At 37.7% G+C, this 19876-nt stretch overlaps 1 protein-coding gene and 1 long non-coding RNA gene across 5 annotated transcripts; one reads left to right on the top strand and one right to left on the bottom strand.

The window, feature by feature from the left end:
- The first annotated feature begins 5019 nt into the window (after positions 1 to 5019).
- On the top strand, positions 5020 to 7607 carry LOC147843994 (uncharacterized). The gene is made up of 2 exons (XR_015491269.1): positions 5020 to 5951; positions 6252 to 7607. It is a non-coding gene; the product is annotated as an uncharacterized LOC147843994 (long non-coding RNA).
- Positions 7011 to 19535, bottom strand: trafd1 (TRAF-type zinc finger domain containing 1). 4 transcript variants are annotated; one of them, XM_087250923.1, is made up of 12 exons: positions 19124 to 19519; positions 18785 to 18820; positions 18184 to 18319; positions 17179 to 18047; positions 16111 to 16164; positions 15605 to 16028; positions 13237 to 13598; positions 12564 to 12812; positions 10356 to 10485; positions 9547 to 9754; positions 7826 to 7886; positions 7011 to 7711 (listed from the first exon to the last, which is right to left on the bottom strand). In XM_087250923.1, the coding sequence occupies exons 4-12, from the start codon at positions 17251 to 17253 to the stop codon at positions 7673 to 7675; spliced, it is 1602 nt and encodes a 533-aa protein (XP_087107049.1). In that variant the 5' UTR covers positions 17254 to 18047; positions 18184 to 18319; positions 18785 to 18820; positions 19124 to 19519; the 3' UTR covers positions 7011 to 7672.
- Positions 19536 to 19876: the final 341 nt, after the last annotated feature.

The raw sequence follows: 19876 nt of genomic DNA, 5'->3' as shown, positions 1-19876 counted from the left end.
CTGTAGGGTAACCCCAGCAAATTCTTTAGTTAAAAAGATTTTAGTTTACTTTTATTTATTTGCCCTTACTAAATGCTGCAGTCAAAGGCGAAGACTGAAATAATATGCTTACACAACATCCAACAACTCTCTAAAATTCGCCTATATTAGAAAACTATTCCCAGCATTATCTACCGCAGGGGTCATCAACCCTGTTCCTGAGGAGCTTCCTGCAGATTTTAGGTGCAACCCAGATCAAACACACCTGAACCAATTAATTAGATTAGATTAGATTCAACTTTATTGTCATTACACATGTACAATTACAATGCAATGAAATGCAGTTTAGGTCTAACCAGCAGTGCAATAGCAGCAAATGCAGGATACAGGTATAAGTTATAAAGTGCAGTTATAGAAAAACTATGGTAATATTTACAGATGGATGTACTATAATATTATATACAGGTTGTATTAGCTATGAACATTTACAATAGATGAATATGAATATATGTACAGGTTGCTATTAATAATCAGAAGTGTGCAGATAAATAAACATAATTACAAATGTATATGTACAGTGGGTGTGTACAAAATTACAAATGTCCATGTGCAGTGGGTATGTACAGTTCAAATAAGAAAATCAGTGTAATGTAGTGCAATATATATGTGCAAATGTTAATTTTAAACAGTGCAGTGATTATGAGGAGTTTAAGTTAGAGGAGAGTGGGGGGTGTATTGGGGGGCAAAAGAGTCAGTGAGGGACAGCTCTGGGGAAAAACCTGTTCCTCACTCTGCTGGTTTTTGTCCGGGGGAGCCTGAATCGCCTGCCAGAAGGCAGGAGTGAAAACAGTCTATCAGCGGGGTAAAAGGTGTCCTTTAGAATACTGCATGCTCAGCACAAACAGTGTTTTCTCTGGATGTCCTCAATGGCTGGCAGTGTGGTCCCTGTGATGCGTTGGGCAGTTTTCACCACCCACTGCAGTGCCTTGCGCTCAGCAACAGAGCAGCTTCCATACCAGACTGTGACACAGTTGGTCAGGATGCTTTCTATTGTGCAGCGGTAGAAGTTCACCAAGACAGCTGATGAAAGCTGGTTCTTCTGCAGTTGCCTTAAGAAGAATAGGCGCTGGTGAGCCTTCTTGACCAGGCTGGAGGTGTTGGTGGTCCAGGAAAGGTCCTTTGAGATGTGGGTCCCCAGGAACTTGAAGGATGAGACGGGCTCAACGGCCATCCCATTGATGTGGATGGGATTATGTGAGCCTGTTCGTCCCTTTCTGAAGTCCACAATGAGCTCCTTGGTCTTGTTGGGGTTAAGGAGCAGATTATTGTCGGTGCACCAAGTGGCCAGATGCTGTATCTCCTCCCTGTAGGCCGTCTCATCATTATTGCTGATTAGACCAATCACTGTGGTGTCATCTGCAAATTTGATGATAGTGTTGGATCTGTTCACAGGCCTACAGTCGATAGTAAAAAGGGAGTAAAGGAGGGGCTCAGCACACAGCCCTGTGGTACACCAGTGTTGAGTCTGACGGTGGTGGAGCAGATGTTAGTCTGAAAGTCCATAACCCAGTTGCAGAGAGACGTGTCGATATCCAGGTCTCTAAGTTTGATCAGTAATTTGGAGGGTATGACAGTGTTGAATGCTGAGCTGAAGTCAACAAACAGCGTTCGTGCATAAGTGTTTTTATTGTCCATGTTTGAGTACAGAGTGCAGTGCTATGGAGACTGCATCTTCTGTGCTCCTGTTGCCACAGTATGAAAATGATGTGAGTAGAGTGTGGATGGCAGAGAGTCTTTTAGATGTGCCAGGACCAACCGCTCGAAGCACTTCATGATGATGGGTGTGAGTGCTACAGGGCGGTAATCATTTAGGCATGTTGGGCTGGAGTGTTTTGGCACTGGCACAATAGAGGTGGTTTTAAAGCATGTTGGCACAGCTGCTAGGTTAAGCGACAGGTTGAAAATGTCTATGAATACCCCAGCGAGCTTAGGACCTGAAGCAGCACTTCATAATTACAGGCAGGTGTGTATGCTCAAGGATGCAACTGAAATCTGCAGGATGGTAGCTCCTCAGGAACAGGGTTGGTAACCCCTGATCTACAGTATCAACACAATCTCACAATTTGTAGCTTTGATTTGGCTAATTCGTGGGCATTTGTATGATCTCATTCGTACAATTTAATAAGATTTGCTTATCCCCCAATGATTGTTGAGTTCAGGGGCTGGGTTGGGTGCCACGCCTCCTGTTTAAAATTGTACATTTTTGTACGACTAAACTAAGACCTTAATTTGGTGGCTCAGGTTTATCTAATTGGGGTTTGAGCTAAACTACAGGAACGAGCTTGGGACCCCTGCATTACAGCATCAAACATTTCATAACAAAATAAGCAGACATGCCAGTAACTTCAGCCCTCGGAATTTTCTGTGTGCTAAGAAAGGAAGCATCGTAATTAAATCACTTCTATGAAGCAGATGCTTCTATACTACAGATGCAACTTTTTCTAGAAAGAGAAGCAGGCTTTTTAATTCTTCTGTCATATCATTCATCAGCTGTAAGAATGGCCATTCTTGAATGATTTTGATTGCATCTCTGTGAGTTTTATTTTAAACAAGGCACAACACTAAAGGAACTACACCTTCTAAAAATGCATACATCACATCCAATGCAAGTGACATTGTGACCCAAGTAGCCTAATTTGTCAAAAGGACAGCCTCCCTTAACATCATAAATGGCTTATTAGTCTGGATTTTAGTTTACATGCTTTTAAATGGTAACTGTGGACAAGTTAAGATTTCTAAAAACGTCTTTTAATGTCTCCATGTATGGCCATACAGTAACTACCAGTTCTACCAACATTAAACAACATGCTAAATCTACCTATTATGTATGGCTTCTTTCCTGCAGCTGAACAACAAAAAACTGACAATGATCCCCTCAGGTACACCTTGCATGCTTTATTCAGTGTTAAATACTAACAGTGTGAGTCTGAATGCCATTTTACTGGACATTTATAGAGAACCAAAGCAAAGACAGCATTCTGGCATGTAACACCCATTTTCAAATCAGAATATCTGACCTCAGCTTTGCTCTTCAGATTAACAAGAATGTTTACTTAGCATGTTTCTTAAATATCTGCAAACATATTATGTTATGTTTATGCTTTAGAAGAGTCAAAAACTTACATACAGCATCTTTAATTACTGTGGTCTTGGTTATGAGATGCCTTTTCATGGATGCATTGTTAAGAACTTTGCCACATACCAGACGCTGCACCCTGGGATGTTTCTGTTCTTGATGTATATTGAATTTGATGTATAGTTCAACTTAACACTGTTTGGTGTTGTTCACTGCTGCTTGCAGATGTTATAAGGACCTTACCAGCATTGTTAGCAGTTGTTCTGTTCACTCACATCCCCTTCGGTTATTGTGCTCTCCTCTTGATCTTCATTTCTCTTGCCAGATTGAGACCACAATGGCAGTTTTGCTCACCTTTTAATAATTTAGCCTACTTGCAAATTTTCTTAGTGTTTTTAACATTTTTTTTTATTGCGTGATTCCCCTTTGCACCACTAGAGGAAGCCAGTGGGCCACTAGTGGCACCTGCGCACTCACCGCTCTAGATAAAATGCAAGAAAATCACCATAGCTCTAAACAGGAAATTAACATCATCCTAAATTTCTTGCTGCACTGACTGAGGCTATTGAATTTTTCTCTATCTGCATCTCAGAATCGAGGTAAAATGTTCTCTCTTTTTTAAGCATTTATGTTTGGGTGAGCAGAAAATTCAGCATTATCTGTAAAAGTTCCTTAACCTCGGTACATTCTACCTCAAGGTGAAGGTGAAGAAGTTGTAGTCTTTTGTAACACCATATATTTATGCTTTCAGTAAACATGACATCTAAAGCACTCATCCTTGGAAAATATTCTTTGACTGTCATAAAGTCCACAAGTAAATATTAAATACTAAAATGGAAAACAAATACACCTCACCAAGTTTCTCTATTAACAAGGCTTGCAACATGAGAAGTGCTGCTTTAAAATCAGTTCCTGAAAAAAAACGATGTGCCATACAAACACAGTTTTTCATGAGCTGAACTCAAACATCTAATGCTTTTTATGTACACAAAAGCCATATTTCCCTCACACATTGTTCACATATTTGCCATATCTGCTAAAAATTTTAGATTCACACTGCACAATCAAAATCGCCAACAAATGCCTGAAATTGGAGGCAAATCGGTGCTTGTTCGCACGAGTGTCATGCAGTGAGAAAACAACTGCGATCTGATGACTTATAAAATTATGCAGTGTGCAGTCATGGCTCCTTTGCCTAGATCATAGGTCTCAAACTTGATTGGGCGCCGCAGCTACGCACAGTTTTGCTCCAACCTTATTCAAACACTACTGATCCAAATAATTGATTATTCGAAAGAGTCTTAAACACCTTGATTAGTTGCCTCAGATGTGTTTGATCAGGGTTGGAGCAAAACTGTGCAGAGCTGCGTCCCTCTAGGAATTGAGTTTAAGACCTATGGCCGAGATAATCCATCCACATCACAGGTGTGGCATATCAAGATGCTGTTTAGACAACATGGTTATTGTACAGGTGCGCCTCAGGCTGGCCACAGTAAAAGGCCACTCTAACGGCCTGTTTCCACTGAGTGGTACTGTACGGATCAGTTCGCTTTTATGGCCGTTTCCAACGTCAAAAGGCATACCGAACCGTACCGTACGTAAGGGTACCAAACACGAGAAAGGATACCAAAAGGCGGAGCTAGACCCACAGCTACACGCTATTGGTTTACAGAGATACATCATTCGCTTGCGCAACAAGCCAGAATCAAAACAATGAACCACCATGTTTAAAATACACAGCCAAGAGATTACAGCGTAATTATATATACATATAATAATGAGTCATGGTCGACCCGGGCTCAAAGAAACCTTGTTGTCATCTTGATGAACAGCTACAAAGCCAAAAAGAAAAGCAGATTTTACCTTGTGACTTTACGAGTTTTTTTTTTTTACTAAGTTTTTTTACGAGCCAGTCTGTAGCGCGAGCGCTTTCGCTTTCTTGCTTGCGCTCGCCGCTCGTCTATATCTGAAATAACAAACTTTTTGACCTGATGATAATAACGTGCGCTTGATTATTGACGTGGTTTTGAAACCTGATCCTGTTAGAAACTGACAAACGCGAGAGTGACCTGCGTTAAAAAAAAAAAGGAGCATATTATTTTTTCAGCAAATGTGAACAAACTGCCTTGTAAAACTATTATCATCACCTTTTGCACTATTATGAACTTAGAATAATGGAATGACTCTCTAACAGAGGCTGCATGTGCTGCTGAAGATTAAACACACATATGAGAGGTTTGCTCTGACTGTGGGCTATATTTTGTGTTGTTTTTGAACCTAAATGACTAAATGAATGCTGTGTATTTTTTCTGTAGTTGGTAACATATCAGAGACTGAAAGGGTCTGTATGTGTTCATATACATTGCATTTATTTATTTTATATAATTGCAGACACAGAAGAAAGTGCTGTCGCCTCACAGCAAGAAGGTCGCTAGGTCGCTGGTTTGAACCTCGGCTCAGTTGGCGTTTCTGTGTGGAGTTTGCATGTTCTCCCTGCGTTCGCGTGGATTTCCTCCGGGTGCTCCGGTTTCCCCCACAATCCAAAGATATGCGGTACAGATGAATTGGGTGGGCTAAATTGTCCGTAGTTTATGAGTGTGTGTGGATGTTTCCCAGAGATGGGTTGCGGCTGGAAGGGCATCCGCTGCATGGAAAAACTTGCTGGATGGGTTGGCGGTTCATTCCGCTGTGGCGACCCTGGAGTAATAAAGGGACTAAGCCGACAAGAAAATTAATGAATGAATAATTGCAGACGTAACAGTAGGCTATTTCGTCATTGATCTGCAGTTATAGTCAGCTCATGTTCATAGAAATGTTGGTAACACTTTACAATAAGGTTCATTAGTTAATGCATTTACTATCATGCACTAATCATGAATAACACATGTACAGCATTTATTAATCATAATTGAACATTTACTAATGCATTATTAACATCCAAGTCCATGCTTGTTAACATTAGTTAATGGACCATGAGTTAACATGAACTAACAATGAACTACTTTATTTTTATGAACTAACGTTAACTATCATGAACAAATACAGTAGTAGATGTATTGTTCATTGTTTGTTCATGTCAGTAAATGCATTAATTAACATTAACTAATGAACCTTATTGTAAAGTGTGACCGAAAAGTTAGTATTAAACATTTATACATGAGTATTTATGTGTATAAAGCAATCTTTTTTGTTAGAAGTGCTTCTCATATGATATGTAAGTGACCCATACAGCTTTACTGTAGACATTTTCTCAAGCAAACATGACGTCGACTGAGACTTTGTCATACACCACGCCCACCAAAAGGGTACCCTTGGTAGTGGAAACGCAAGCTTGATAAAGGTGATCCGTACAGTACCAGTCAGTGGAAACGAGCCATAAAATGTGTATTTTTATCACACAGCACAATGCAACAGATCTAGTACATCTAGTATAATTATTTGCACTTAATAAAACAAAACTGACTTTTTTTCAGTGTTGACCTCAATTCATTACTACGTAACATTCAGAACAGAGTGAAGCTTTTTATCAGAAATTACAAAATCAAAGCAACCTGAGGCAACATCCTCGAATAAGCTATTCAAGCTTTTTGCTGGCAGCATTTCAACCCATGTCAGTGTCAAATGGGGAAATACTACTGCATACTAGTCCTAAATGTGATTCCTTCCGCTTGTTCTAAACAAACTAACAGCCTCTTTTTTTGCCTTATTTTTCATGATGTTTATTAAGCAGCTGCAACAGTGTAATATAATCTGAAATCAGACAGGTAAATAAACCTCAGCATTCAATCAGTTGTTCAACCATAAGGAGATGAAAACGTCTAATCGAAATGAATAATGAATAAAGAAAATAAACAAATGATTGAATGAAAAATCAATAAAACTCCAGACGTCCCCCTTCAGCCACAGCAAAATCTTTTTATTGAAAAGATGTGATGGATACATGAGCAAAGGAAGATAAACAATCCTCTCAACAAAATAACCAATTGTTCCACCAAACAGACAGGCTTACAATAAAATTATGTTATGCTTTAGATTATAGTTAACATCAGTTAATGCATTCAGTATCATTATTTTACAGCATTTATTAATCATTGTTAATGTTAAATTTATGTAATGTTGGTAACAGGTTTATTAGAGTTTGTGTATGTTAAAAATAATATTAACCAGGATCAATAAATGCAGTATCGTTCATGTTAACCATTGCATTAACTAAAGCATACAACATTACAGCAAAGGGTTAAGGGAGTTTCTATATTTATACTACAACGTGTGGAGATTTCCTTCAAATATAAAACATTTCTTCAATGTCTTTCAAACCAAACAAAGGCAAAGCTTAAAACTGTTAAAATTACATACAAACAACATAGAAAAAAGTACGAAGAAGAAAAAAATGAACTAGTGCAATCAAAGAAATCCATTTACAAGCCAAAGAATTGATCAATTCACATGGATATGTAAATGTTTTATAAACACAAACATAATTGCCTACAAACCACAACAACAGGTCACTGCTTGAGGTTTGAGTGAGAAACTGAAAAAGGTTTACTTCCTCATTTTCTACTCCTCCTCTTTTTCAACGTTATGTTTTTTAGGCACCTGGAGAACAAAAAGTGATTAATAACATGCCAAAAATTAAGTATTACATCTAATCTGAAGAACTATAGCTTTTCTAAATTTGGTTTATGTTCTTTTAGTAATATACATGCATACCTTTGGTGTCTCTGTGTTTTTCTCATTCCTTCGACCTTCGAGTCTTCCTCTGTGTGGAGTTCTGCCATCAGGAAAAAAGACTCAATTGTAATACAATTTTTCACAATTATTATTTTTCTCTTAACATTACTATAGTGATGCATGATATTGGATTTTTACTAATATCAGGTCCATATTTAGACTCTTTTTGGCTGATAGTCAATAGAAGTAGTAATCTCGTATTTTTTTTATTTATTTATATGTTTTGTTTTGTTATTAAGAAAGAATGGGTAATTAACAAGTGTCTGGTTTGTGACTTTTCTAAGCTGCAGCTTCAGAACAATAAATCAAATCAGACTAGAGATTATATGACACTTAATAATGCTTGATTTCCACACAGAATTAGAATTAGTTTTCATTTTATGTATCATTGTAACACAGCACTCCCAAATAATAGGCTGCTTGGGGGCGATCTTATGGAAAACCAAACTACTGATTTAAAGACTTAGGTTCTAGCCATTAAATCAAATCTTACATCAGATTTTATGACAAATTGATATTTTTTTGTGTATTTTACTTTCATTACTAAAATTCACCTTAAGAATGACTAGACTGCAGGCAAAAAAAGTATATTACAGCAGGCTGACCGTAAACGTGATCTTACCGCCAAGGCATAATTTTCCATGTAAGTCAGACTGATTCTGATATTTACATTTAAAACATTATCGGATAAACACTTCAGCAATATTGTGCATCTCTACTTAATCTGTAATGTATGTAGTTTTGTTTTTGAGCTGTCGTATATGCACCGGCTTTATTAGGTATTAGGGGGTTGGACCCCCTTTTGCTTTCAAAACTGCCTTAATCCTTCATGGTATAGTATTCCTCAGAGATCCCAAAGATGCTCTACTGGATTCCGATCTGGTGACTTTGGAGGCCATTTGATTACATTGAACTCATTGTTATGTTCAAGAAACCAGTCTGAGATTATTTGTGCTTTATGACATGGCGTGGTAGCCGAAAGTAGTCATCAGAAGATGGGTACACTGCGATCATAAAGGGATGTACTTGGTCAGCAACAATACTCAGGTAGGCTGTGGCGTTTACACAATGGTACCAAAGGGCATAAAGTGTGCCAAGAAAATATACCTGACACCATTACACCATTACCACCAGCCTGAACCGTTGATACAACGCAGGATGTTTATCCATGTTTTCATGTTGTTGACTCCAAATTCTGACCAGACCATCCGAATGTTGCAGCAGAAATTGAGAGTCATCAGACCAAGCAACGTTTTCCCAATCTTCTGTTGTTCAATTTTGGTGAGCCTATGCGAATTGTCAGCTCAGTTTTCTAATCTTCCACATCTACAGTACATGCCTAAATGCATTGAGTTTCTGCCATGGGATTGGCTGATTAGAAATTTGCGTTTACAAGCAGTTTGACAGTTGTACCTAATAAAGTGGCCGGTGAGTGTACGCCTTTATATTTTCTTACTATGTATGTGGGTTTTGTTTGGTACCTTGATTTTTTTCTGCTTAATTTTGTACATATATTGGTGAAACTGGGACACTGTATAAATATTTTACACTGGACATTATTTTCGACACTTGGAAATTAATACCACCTTCTATTTTACACCTTTTACACCTCACTTCCAGATCAGGCCATATATACACACACACACACACAAACATTACTGTATATACACATATGGGGATATCCAAAGAAAATTTCTTACCCCGAAGTAGTTGTAGAATGGGGCTTTGGGCTGTCGCTGAGATACGTATTGACTTCTACAGCTCTGCGCCTTTGGTTCCTGCTCTTGACCTGCTGCTCAGCATTGGTGTTTTTGGTGTAACTGTGGGCTGAGGGCCACTGGTCTAAAGCTGAGGAGCCTCTCTGCCACCCGTGAGCCGTCTGCTGCAGGAGCTCCTCATCTGGGTCAGCTGCAAAAACACATTCAGGGAGTACAATGATAAAGATAATTTAATTTAATCTTTATTTAAATAATCTTTATTTTTTTCATCTTTATTTCTATAGTGATTTTACAATGTAGATTGTGACAAAGCAGCTTAACATAGACGATTATAGTAAGTTGAAACAGTCAGTGTGTCAGTCTAGTTTTACGTTTAAGTTCAGTTTATTTCAGTTTAGTGAGGTTTCATTTTCACTGCTGAAAGTCCAAACGTTGAAGAGCAAATCCATCGTTGCGCAGCTCCACAAGTCCCGAACCATGCAAGCCAGTGGCGACACCAGTTTCACCCAAAACTGATTTACTCAACCTTTACTTGTAACAAACTTGTTTGAGTTTCTTTTGTCTATTGAACACAAAAGAAGATATTTAATGCCTGTAACCATTGACCGCTGTAGTATTTGTTTTTCCTACTTTCTTCAAAATATCTTCTTTTGTGTTCAACAGAAAACAGAAACTCAAAGGTTTGGAACCACTTGAAGAAGATCAAAGGGTGAGGCAACTTTCAATTTTGGATGCAAAGTTTTAATCCTTTGAGTGGATTTTAAAGTTGTTAATGTGTTGTGGTGCCTCACCTTGATGTCTCACCCTCCTCTGCCTCTCAGGCGATCTCCTCTCGTGGGTCTCTTTGGTGGTGTGATGAGGTTTTCGTGAAGACACTCCATCAACAAAATAAGCTGTATGGGGCCGGAGGTCACACTTGTCCTGTACAGTTTCAAAAGATTAAAGTGTGTCATCAAAATCACACCGTGCTTTTTGGTTTACATTCTTTAGAGAAGTGGTTAAACGTACTGGCAGAAACAAATCATGAATGATTCAAAACTGATTGGATCTAAGCATAAGGGAAAGTGTGCGTATATTCAAGTGAATTTGAATGTACAAGCCAAATTGCAAAACAATAACATAAATGTGTTCTCCCAATGTTTTGGAGCACAGATTGAATTTGAATTGTAAGGAGTGCCCATTTTGTGAACCAGACATAAAATTATTGGAGCATGTATTTCATTTCTGAAATTGTCAAAATTGTCAAATTGTCCTGCTATTACAATTTTTTTTTTTTTTTGCCATTTTAAAAAGTTTGCAAAACAAAATGTAGAAGGATTTTGTTTAACACTACAATGAAAAAATGGTGCTCTTTTTTGCAATATAAGTTTATTTTAAAAAATACCATTTAAATAAATTTAAATACTATCAAAATGTATTGTTATTCATTTGTATTAATCATAAAATGTTATTATTTTGTCTGTAGGGATTTTTCATTACATTTAAGAAACTGCTGTTTTTGCAAAACATTTTTTTCCTAATGTTTACTAATTAACTACATCTTGTAATTTGTTGCTCATTTAGTGGGATAAAGGCAAAATCCCTCAAGTAAGTGGAGTATTTCATTTATGAAAACTTGAAAAGCATTTTTCTGATAATATTTATAAGAATCTTGAAAAATATTTTATACTTTAAAATCCCAACAATTTTCCTGCCATTTAAAAATGAAATGGTGCCATTTCACACAAATAGATAGATTTTGTAACAAAATGTCCTTCAATGAACTGATTTCCATAAAGTATTCTTTAAATATTCACCCTTTGAATTTTATATTTATTTATTTGTATTTATTGAAAAAAACAAAACCACATACATAGTTTCTTACTTTTATGTATTGTTTCTTGTAGCTGATCAACTGCTTCAGCACTTTTTAACCCTTTTAAACCTGCATTTAATCTTGGGTAAAAGGAACATTTAACAGTTGTAAATTTAAATTGTAAATTGAACTTTAAGGGCACCTATTTTACTACTTTCAAGATTTAAAATAAGTATTTTGCATCTCCAAAATGTGTTTATAAAGTTTCACATTATTAATAATACATCATATTTAAAATACCCATCAGATTGTTTATTATACCTTTGTGTACACAGGAATTTTGAGCTTTTTTGACTTTGTAGCCGTTTTAGTGCCTGAGCCAAAGAGATCGCACACTATTGCTATGATGGGTGTAGCTTCTCCTGCTGTGTCTCACGCATAAGCAGCACAGTGAAGAATGAAGCCGATCTCGCTTACTACAGTAAGAACTATCCGAGCAGTTATTTGATGTATTAGTTGTGGAGGTAATTCAAGCCTAGCTACAACGACGAGTCACACACAATGTCAATATAAAGTTTGTGCCCGCGCCTGCACATTTAGCACATTTAGCTTTGCAAGGCAATTGTGACAGGATACACATTAATATCCACTGCTGTATAAATATCTGTTATTTTAATGTAAAAAATCAACCTGACTTAAGTCCACAAACCAGGATTGAAACATCTTCTTTTATAATTTTACTGACATGCAGCTGTGGTGATAAATTACAGCAATTTTACTGTCTTTATTACAAACATGCACTGTTTTAACTTGTAAAATTCGTTCTTGAGGTGCTGCTGGTCACAGAGAGCTGAACAGATCATTTAATCCCAGTTGCTTTGCGAACATCTTGTCTTGTGGACATGATTATACATGTTACTACAGAGACATGTTAGTAAGCAGCTGTCAATCAATTCGGTGGGCGGAGAAACTGCCCTCTTAGGTCACGTTGCGGTGGGCGTCAAAATGGGAGGGATTTGGATCCTATATTTATTGTCAGAACATTTTTAAGAGACTTATTGTCTTTCTATCTCTCCAATATGACTGTGAACACACTAGATGATTTTCATTATAAGTGCCCTTTAAAAACACTTTATTCTATAGCATGTAAAACTATTTAATGACTGCTACAAATTGGAGGAAAGAAAAGCACAGGTTGTCTTACCTGGTGGTGAAAGAGTACATTCTCCTCCAAGGCAACGCCACAAAACTCACAAGGAATGAGCACATCACCCTCAACTGGGCTGGAGGAGGAACTGTAGGAAATTGGAGAAACGGAGAGAGGCAGAGTGGGTGGACTGGGTGTTCGAGGAGGAATGACATGGCTAGTCCCTTGAGGGATGATGTCTTCATATTGGAGAGAAGGAACTTGTTTACTGAAGGAAGCGATAGCAGAGGCTGGACTGCAGCCGGTCTGGAAGACAAAAACAGAATATTTACTTCACGCCAAAAATCCCAAAACAAGCGACTCTGAAAACACAGCCCTCTTGTACAGCCCCAGAAAGCGGAGACGAATCTGATCAGGGTTCGGCCTGTGGGAGAACCTAGAGGGCTGAAATTCGAGGAGGTTCCCATGGAAACAAAACACCACATTGTGAAACAATAGAGACCTGACAAGAACGAATGGAGTGGGAGATTCAACATCAGGGCTGACATTACAAAAGCCTGCTGTGAAAAACATGGCTTATGTTGTACTCTGTTAGCGTAGACATGTAAAGGCACTCTAAAGAATCGACTCTAGAGGCACCACTGTCCAGCTCCATAGAGACACAAGAGGCTTAAATATCAAGCCAAGAGGGAGTTTAAGCTGATGGGATAATTGAGACCTCATCACTTACCTGGTGTAAGATGAGGTCCTCCTCTGGAAAGAGCTCTTCACAGAACTCACAAGGCAGCATGATGTTTGAGGAAGGGCTTTGGCCCAGGTTTGTGTGGGTTTTAGGGGGAGCTGTGGTGCAGTTCTTGCTGGTGTTGGAGGAGAGCTGGGAAGTGAGATTGCTATGGGCTGGAGTCCTTCCCATGCGTTGGTCCCATACATCAGTCCACACACCCTCTTGTCGGGGGTCCTCCAAGTCACCTTCAGTCTGCAGGCTGAGGGCCAGCATGTAGTCCAGACTGGACGACTCGTAGTCTGGCAGTTGTCCCAGAGACCACAGCAGGCTGTTGTTGTTGTTCCCGAGCTCCGTTTCCTGATCCAGCACTGAGGAAATGAGCAGAGTGAAAGGTTAGTTTCCCCTCGAGCATCCTGCAAAATCCCAGACAAAGCTCCTATAATATTCTGGTGTAGGTTTGAAACAAATTCAAAACCTATTGTTTATTGTAGGGATAAACTGCTATTGCATTTTGCCTACACAATATTCAGAATATTAGCTTTCAAATTGTTCACTTTCTCACAACGTACAGTATTTACACCACATGAGCGGCATTAAACAGTTTCTGTAAAGAGTCTGTGGAGTGACTATGACCAAAGTCCCTTTAAGGCAAGGTATTTCACTCGGCAGCCATCTTTGAAACTCCTCTCAAGCAGTATGCTTGGGCATTCTGTCTGAATGAGGAAACATCAAATTCTCCAAAACTGCTTGCCAAGCTTACCATTGGATTTCATATAAGAAATCACCAATAAAATTAAACAACATCCGTCTCTTTAGTTTCATTTCTAAACGTCTAATCACATAAAATCTGCAGAAATTCACGTCTGGTCCGAACCCCTCCCCCGGAATATCTTCAGTCTATAGTGATCGATGATTGGCTCCTGTACAAGAAGGCGGGTTTTATCCGTCATATAGCGATCGATAATTGGCTACTGTACTAGAAGGTGGACTTTATTCACTATAGTGACCATTACACTTTACCCTATTCAAAAAGATGTGAGTGACATGTCTTGTGTGTTCTATAGTCTTTGCTGTAACGTAGGAGATAAAAATGGATACTTTTTGTTTTGATTATTTTGTGAATGAAGTTGTTAAACAAATGCTGGTTCTCGCCACTTTCTTCCCACAATGAGTGTGAGTTTTAACCATTGTTATAGCAGCAGCATCCCACGCATTTCCAGAGTAAACGCCGGCAAAGAAACCTCACATAGTGGAGCATAGAAACCAAACTGCCAACTAAATTTCAGAAGTGTTATTGCAATGTAACGCAGACAGAAAGCAGAAGTATAAATGCTCACAATGACATTGACTAAGTGCAGGGGATGCGCCCTGGGTACAGGGATAGCTTGTCGATGATGGATAATTTGTGCTTTGGAGAGATCTTCTGGAGCATGCGACTCAACTCCTTGCTTAAGCTCTTGTTCTGTCCAGACTGGACTATTGTAATGCACTCCTGGCAGGCCTTTTAGTCATTATTGTCAACTGATCTAAAATGTGGCAGCAAGAGTGGAAGTTAAAGAAAAGACTGCAGGTCATAGCTCTGTTCATCAGTTTGCACTAGTTGCCAACTGGCACTCACAAACGTCACATTAAGCCATTGACGTTTGCTTATAATACAACAACTGGCTGTGATACCTTTTAACTAAATTCACTACTTCAGACCTCTGTCTACTGCAGAAGCTTCTATTCTGCTCATGAGGTGCCAGCCAAAGAGCCATAAAATCACTTTTACCTTAACTGTTCTCTGCTGGTGGAATGACCAGCCTAACTTGACCCAAGCAGCTGGATCTCGCAATTTTCACATTATTTTCTAATTCCGTTCATTCATTCAAATTTTGTGTTAAAATGCTGTGCTTGACTAACTGAGACTTGTCACAGCAACTACATATTGTTGGTCTTAATGCTTCTATTTTCCTCATTTGTAAGTCGCTCTGGATAAAAAAAAAGTCTGCAAAGCAGTTAAAGCAGATGTATGGCTTTTTTGTAGGAAAATTAAGGCTGCTCTGTGGCATCCTAAAATTCTTTATACAGGCACAATGCAGCATAAAAAGCAAGGCATTTGCTTTGACCCACCTTAGTACCTAGTATAACAGCATGCAATTATGTTTAATAGCATTTCCGCAACCCATGGCTGTATAAAAGACATCAGGTTGTGAGTTCAGAAGTTGTTCTGTGGCAACTTTGCTATGAAAAACTGATATGGCAGAAATAAGCATACACAATTAAAGCTATAGATTAAGATAGAGTCTAGTATATGCAGATAACCAATATATCATGAATTTTACTCTAAATGTTGTTTCTAAATAATTAATAAAACAAGATGAATAATACATACAATAAGCAAATTCATTGTTCCTCGTTTCTGTGTTTCTCCTGGTTCCTCCTCTCACTGTTCCTCTGGTACTGTTATGCAGTCTGTCCTCAATGGGTCGTGGTGGGCCTCTGCGGTCTGCTGCCCCGGTGTTGTTGTTATTATGGCTCCTCTCCTGGGCCCTCAATAGGTTATGGATGGAATGTGTCTCAAACCATGCTCCAGGAGACTGGGGCCCTGCCCTGCTACTGTGCCTCTCCTCAGGTGGAGTCAGACTTCCGCACAGGGCTGGATGGATGTGTTGTTCTCTCAGCATAACATTGCACTTGCAGACGGGACAGGGCTCGGTGCGGGTCCCGCAGTACTCCTCATGCTCTTTAGCTTGAAAGGAGGCCAGCTCTAGATCACAGAACTGACATGGGACCAGTCGATGACTGCATTCTGACCTCTGAGAGGAACAAGAAGTTGTTAAATCTACAGAAGTCATTAATGAAAACATAAGAATAGCTGTTCATAATGCACAATGGTACCTGGTGGGTCTCCAAGAACCTTTTTTCTATTTTTAATCCACATTTGCACTGTTCCTGTAAAAAGAGAGGATAAGATTGGTAATTAGCAACCTATAATAAAGGAAAACGTTTTGAATATGGTTAACAATATTAATATCATGCTATTTGAAACAAGTCATAAAGTACTTGTCAAAATTAGAAACCTTAATGGGATAGTTCATTCAAATTATGCAATCATTTACTGGGTTTACTTGTTTTAAACCTTTATTTTTTATTCTTGTTAAGCGCAAAAAAGAAATTTTGAAAATTATAAATAATAAAGCTGGAAACCTGTAGCCATTGAATTCTGTAGTATATTTTTGTCCAAAATAAAATAGAAGTCAATAGATACAGGTTTTCAGTTTTTTAAAATATCTTATTTTGTGTTTAACAGAAGAAAGAAACTCATTAAAGTTTGTATCAAAAATAATATAAAACTAAAATTATGAAATATTTGCATTTAAAATCAGTGTTTTTTGTAGATAGATTTTAAAATGTATTCTTTTGATTCTTGTGACTAGAAATCACTGTAATATGCTGATTATTTATTATTGGTGCTGAACCATGATCAATGATTCTTCTTATTATAATCAAGGTTTAATTTTTCTATGGATTATTTTTGTGGAAACTGATGCATTTTACTTTTCAAGATTTTGGAAGAATAGAAAGTTCAAAATAACGGCACTGATATGAATTTAAAATATATATCACATTAATAAATTTCTTTATTTTTTACTGTAAATGTTATTTTAAATAATATTGCATAATATTACTGTTTTCATTTTGTTGATCCAATAATGCAGACTTGTGAGCAAAAGTAAATTTCTTTTAAATTTTTATTTGTACTGATTTTAATGGCATAAAATAAGAATAGCAATAATCTTTTCTTCACTATACATTAATTCATTTTCCTTTGGCTTAGTCACTTAATTCATCAGATGTCGCCGCAGTGGAATAAACTGCTAACTTATTAAGCATATTTTTTATGCAGCAGCTGCCCTACCACCTTCAAACTCATACACTGTGGCCAATTTAGTTGATTTCATTCACCTGTACCGCATGTCTTTGGTCTGTGGGGGAAACCGGAGCATCCTGAGGAAACCATGGCAAACATGGGGAGAACATGCAAACTTCACACAAAAATGCCAACTAATCCAGCCGGGACTCACACCAGCAACCTTCTTGCTGTGAGGTGACTGAAGTGCTATAACCACTAAGCCACCGCATCACCCTCCTTCACTATTGTAAAGTATATTCTACTAAAATCGCTTAAGAACTAAAATGTAGGGCAATTCTGGTTTTTGTAAGGAATTGATCGGATCATTGTTCAGGGAGGGAATATTGTGCCACCCTTGTATAGCTGCAGCATTCATCAGAGAATCATCAGTCATTGCAAGGCGGAGTTTAAAGCTATAATAGACAACGATTAGCACTCCACCAATTAAATACATGGATTAAAAAATCCATGCTTATTTTGAAGAATATATTTATTAAGAATATTATTATTTTGGGAGCTACTTTTCTCTGTTATTGGATATGATGAATCGCCCAGGTACTGGACTACTCTGCAGAGATCAACCCAAAATAACTAAAATACTTTGAATATAAACACTTATCATAGGCTCACCATAGAGATTAAAGCTTTTAATAAGAAATTTAGATTACAAATTATAATGGCACATGATGAAAATATTTTCAAGTCTCTAAAATATTTTATCTTTTCAAGCATAAAAATATAAAACAAATGTTGTGTCCTCCTAAATGAATATCTATTTTTGGATAAAGGGTAAGTAAACTTTTATTATATAATTTTATTTATTTATAAAATAAATAACACTAAACCGGGGATGCCCAAACTCGGTCCTAGAGGGCTGGTGTCCTGCATAGTTCACTTCCTTCGACACACCTGCTTGAAGTTTCTAGTATACCGAAAAAGAGCTTGATTAGATGGTTCAGGTGTGTCTAACTGGGGTTAGAACTAAATTTTGCAACACTCTTCTTGGGGATATTAAGACATATCAAATCAATTAATCCTACATCATGGCTTGACTTTACCTCTGCATGGTCCATCTCTTTGTGCTGCACAAGCTCAGCATGAGGAAAAGGCTCCTGGCACACTTCACACAGAGCAATGTTCCTCCGACAGTGAATCTCATGTGTTGTAAAGTTGGCTTCTGGAATGTTATGCTTGCTACAGACAGAGAGCATAAGGTAGTGATCCTTAAACACTCCCATTGCTATTAAGACCTTGACTTCGTGATAACTCTGAAGGAATTGTCCCAGAAAGCATAACCGAAAGTAGCATTAGATGTGAAACCGAAACTACAAAACATCATTATTTATGGGCTAGTTCACCTAAAAACAAAATTACTTATTGAGTTTAAAGTTACAAAACCTGTATGAAAATAATTATCTGATGCAAGATAATGCATTATAGCATTATTAACGTTATATTACAATTGCTATAGCTGGAGAATGACGAAGTCAGTGACACCACTTTCATTTGTAATGACGTTATAGGCTAAGAATGAAAATGAAAGTGAAATGAACACCAAGGAGTCCCTCAGCCAAACATCCCCCTTTGTGCTAAACTGAAAAAGGATTTGGGTGAGTACATTATGACTTTATTTTATTTAGTGAATTAATCCATTCTTACCAATTACTGCAAAATTGTGTGTTTTCTTCGGCCATTCTGTGAGAAGAAAGCAATAATTAATCGAGTTCTTTATCTCATGAAACAGTTTCGTGCATTTGTTATGTTAACTATTAATATTTAAACAGGGGAAAATCACCGAAGTTAAGCAAACATTATTTCTCTACTAGGTGACTTTTAAAGTCCACTCTGTCCGTATAAACTGAACAGACTGATGGCAATGGTATTGTAGTTATTTAAAAACTAACGTAAACACTGAGACTGTATACAGTTATTGTGTATAGTTATATTTCCTACAGACACGTTAGGATTAGACATACTAACGTTAGCCTACACTCTTACCTTTTTTATGGCTGAAGCTTGTTAGCAACCACCTGAAGCTGCAGAAGTAAACTCTTCGCTAGTACAGTTCGTCCTTGTTCTCGGAAATATTTATGGATATCAAACCAGTCAACTGTATTCTGTCCACATATTAGGCACAATAGCAGCTTTAAAGTCTACGTGGTTTAATCTAAATTTCCGGGCTGCCATAGCGAAAAGTGTCCATTGCTGGTGAGCTGTAACGCTCCAGTAGCGCTTGGTCATATGACTCGAGTCATTAGACACTGTATATCTACACAGAAAATAGTAATATACTAATAGCGACCAGAGGTAGATCTGTGTTGAGTACCGCTGTTCAGCTTTCGTTTCATGACACAGTAATGTACACTATCAGCAATAGGCGGTCTCCGCGAAAACAGCAACACTGACAGATGGTGACGGAGATATTGTTATGGATATTTTCAAAATAAAAGGGGAAGATGCTCCGACAAAACATCGCAAATAATCATGAATCAACAATAAGGTTAAGTGGCTCTGTGGTGTGGCAAAATATGATGCATGTGTATTTGTCGAATTATTTTTCATTTCTAGATGTGTCCAATTAAAAAGAATTATAGATTACAAAAATATGTTTATATAATGCATTTATTTAAAGTACAATTCGTGATTTTTATTAAAAAATGCCAAATTTGCAAGCAACCATTTGAATAAGAGCAGTACAGCACCGTACTGTTTTTGTTTGTTCAATTAAAATAGTTTAACCTTTACTAATGC

This window comes from Danio rerio, chromosome 5 (genome assembly GCF_052040795.2).
Source record: "Danio rerio strain M-AB ecotype USA chromosome 5, GRCz13ab, whole genome shotgun sequence".
Taxonomy (NCBI): domain Eukaryota; kingdom Metazoa; phylum Chordata; class Actinopteri; order Cypriniformes; family Danionidae; genus Danio; species Danio rerio.
Note: the sequence above shows the minus strand (reverse complement) of the source record. Positions and strands in the feature narration are given on the sequence as shown.

Excerpts from the sequence above, each read along its gene's own strand:
- trafd1 (XM_087250921.1), bottom strand. The coding sequence starts at position 18,819 with ATGGCCGAAGAAAACACACAATTTTGCAGTAATTG. Across the intron at positions 13,599-15,604 it reads GAACAATGAATTTGCTTATT|TGCTGGATCAGGAAACGGAG; the intron begins GTATGTATTATT and ends TCATTTCCTCAG. Across the intron at positions 10,486-12,563 it reads ATGTACTCTTTCACCACCAG|GACAAGTGTGACCTCCGGCC; the intron begins GTAAGACAACCT and ends GAAACTGTACAG.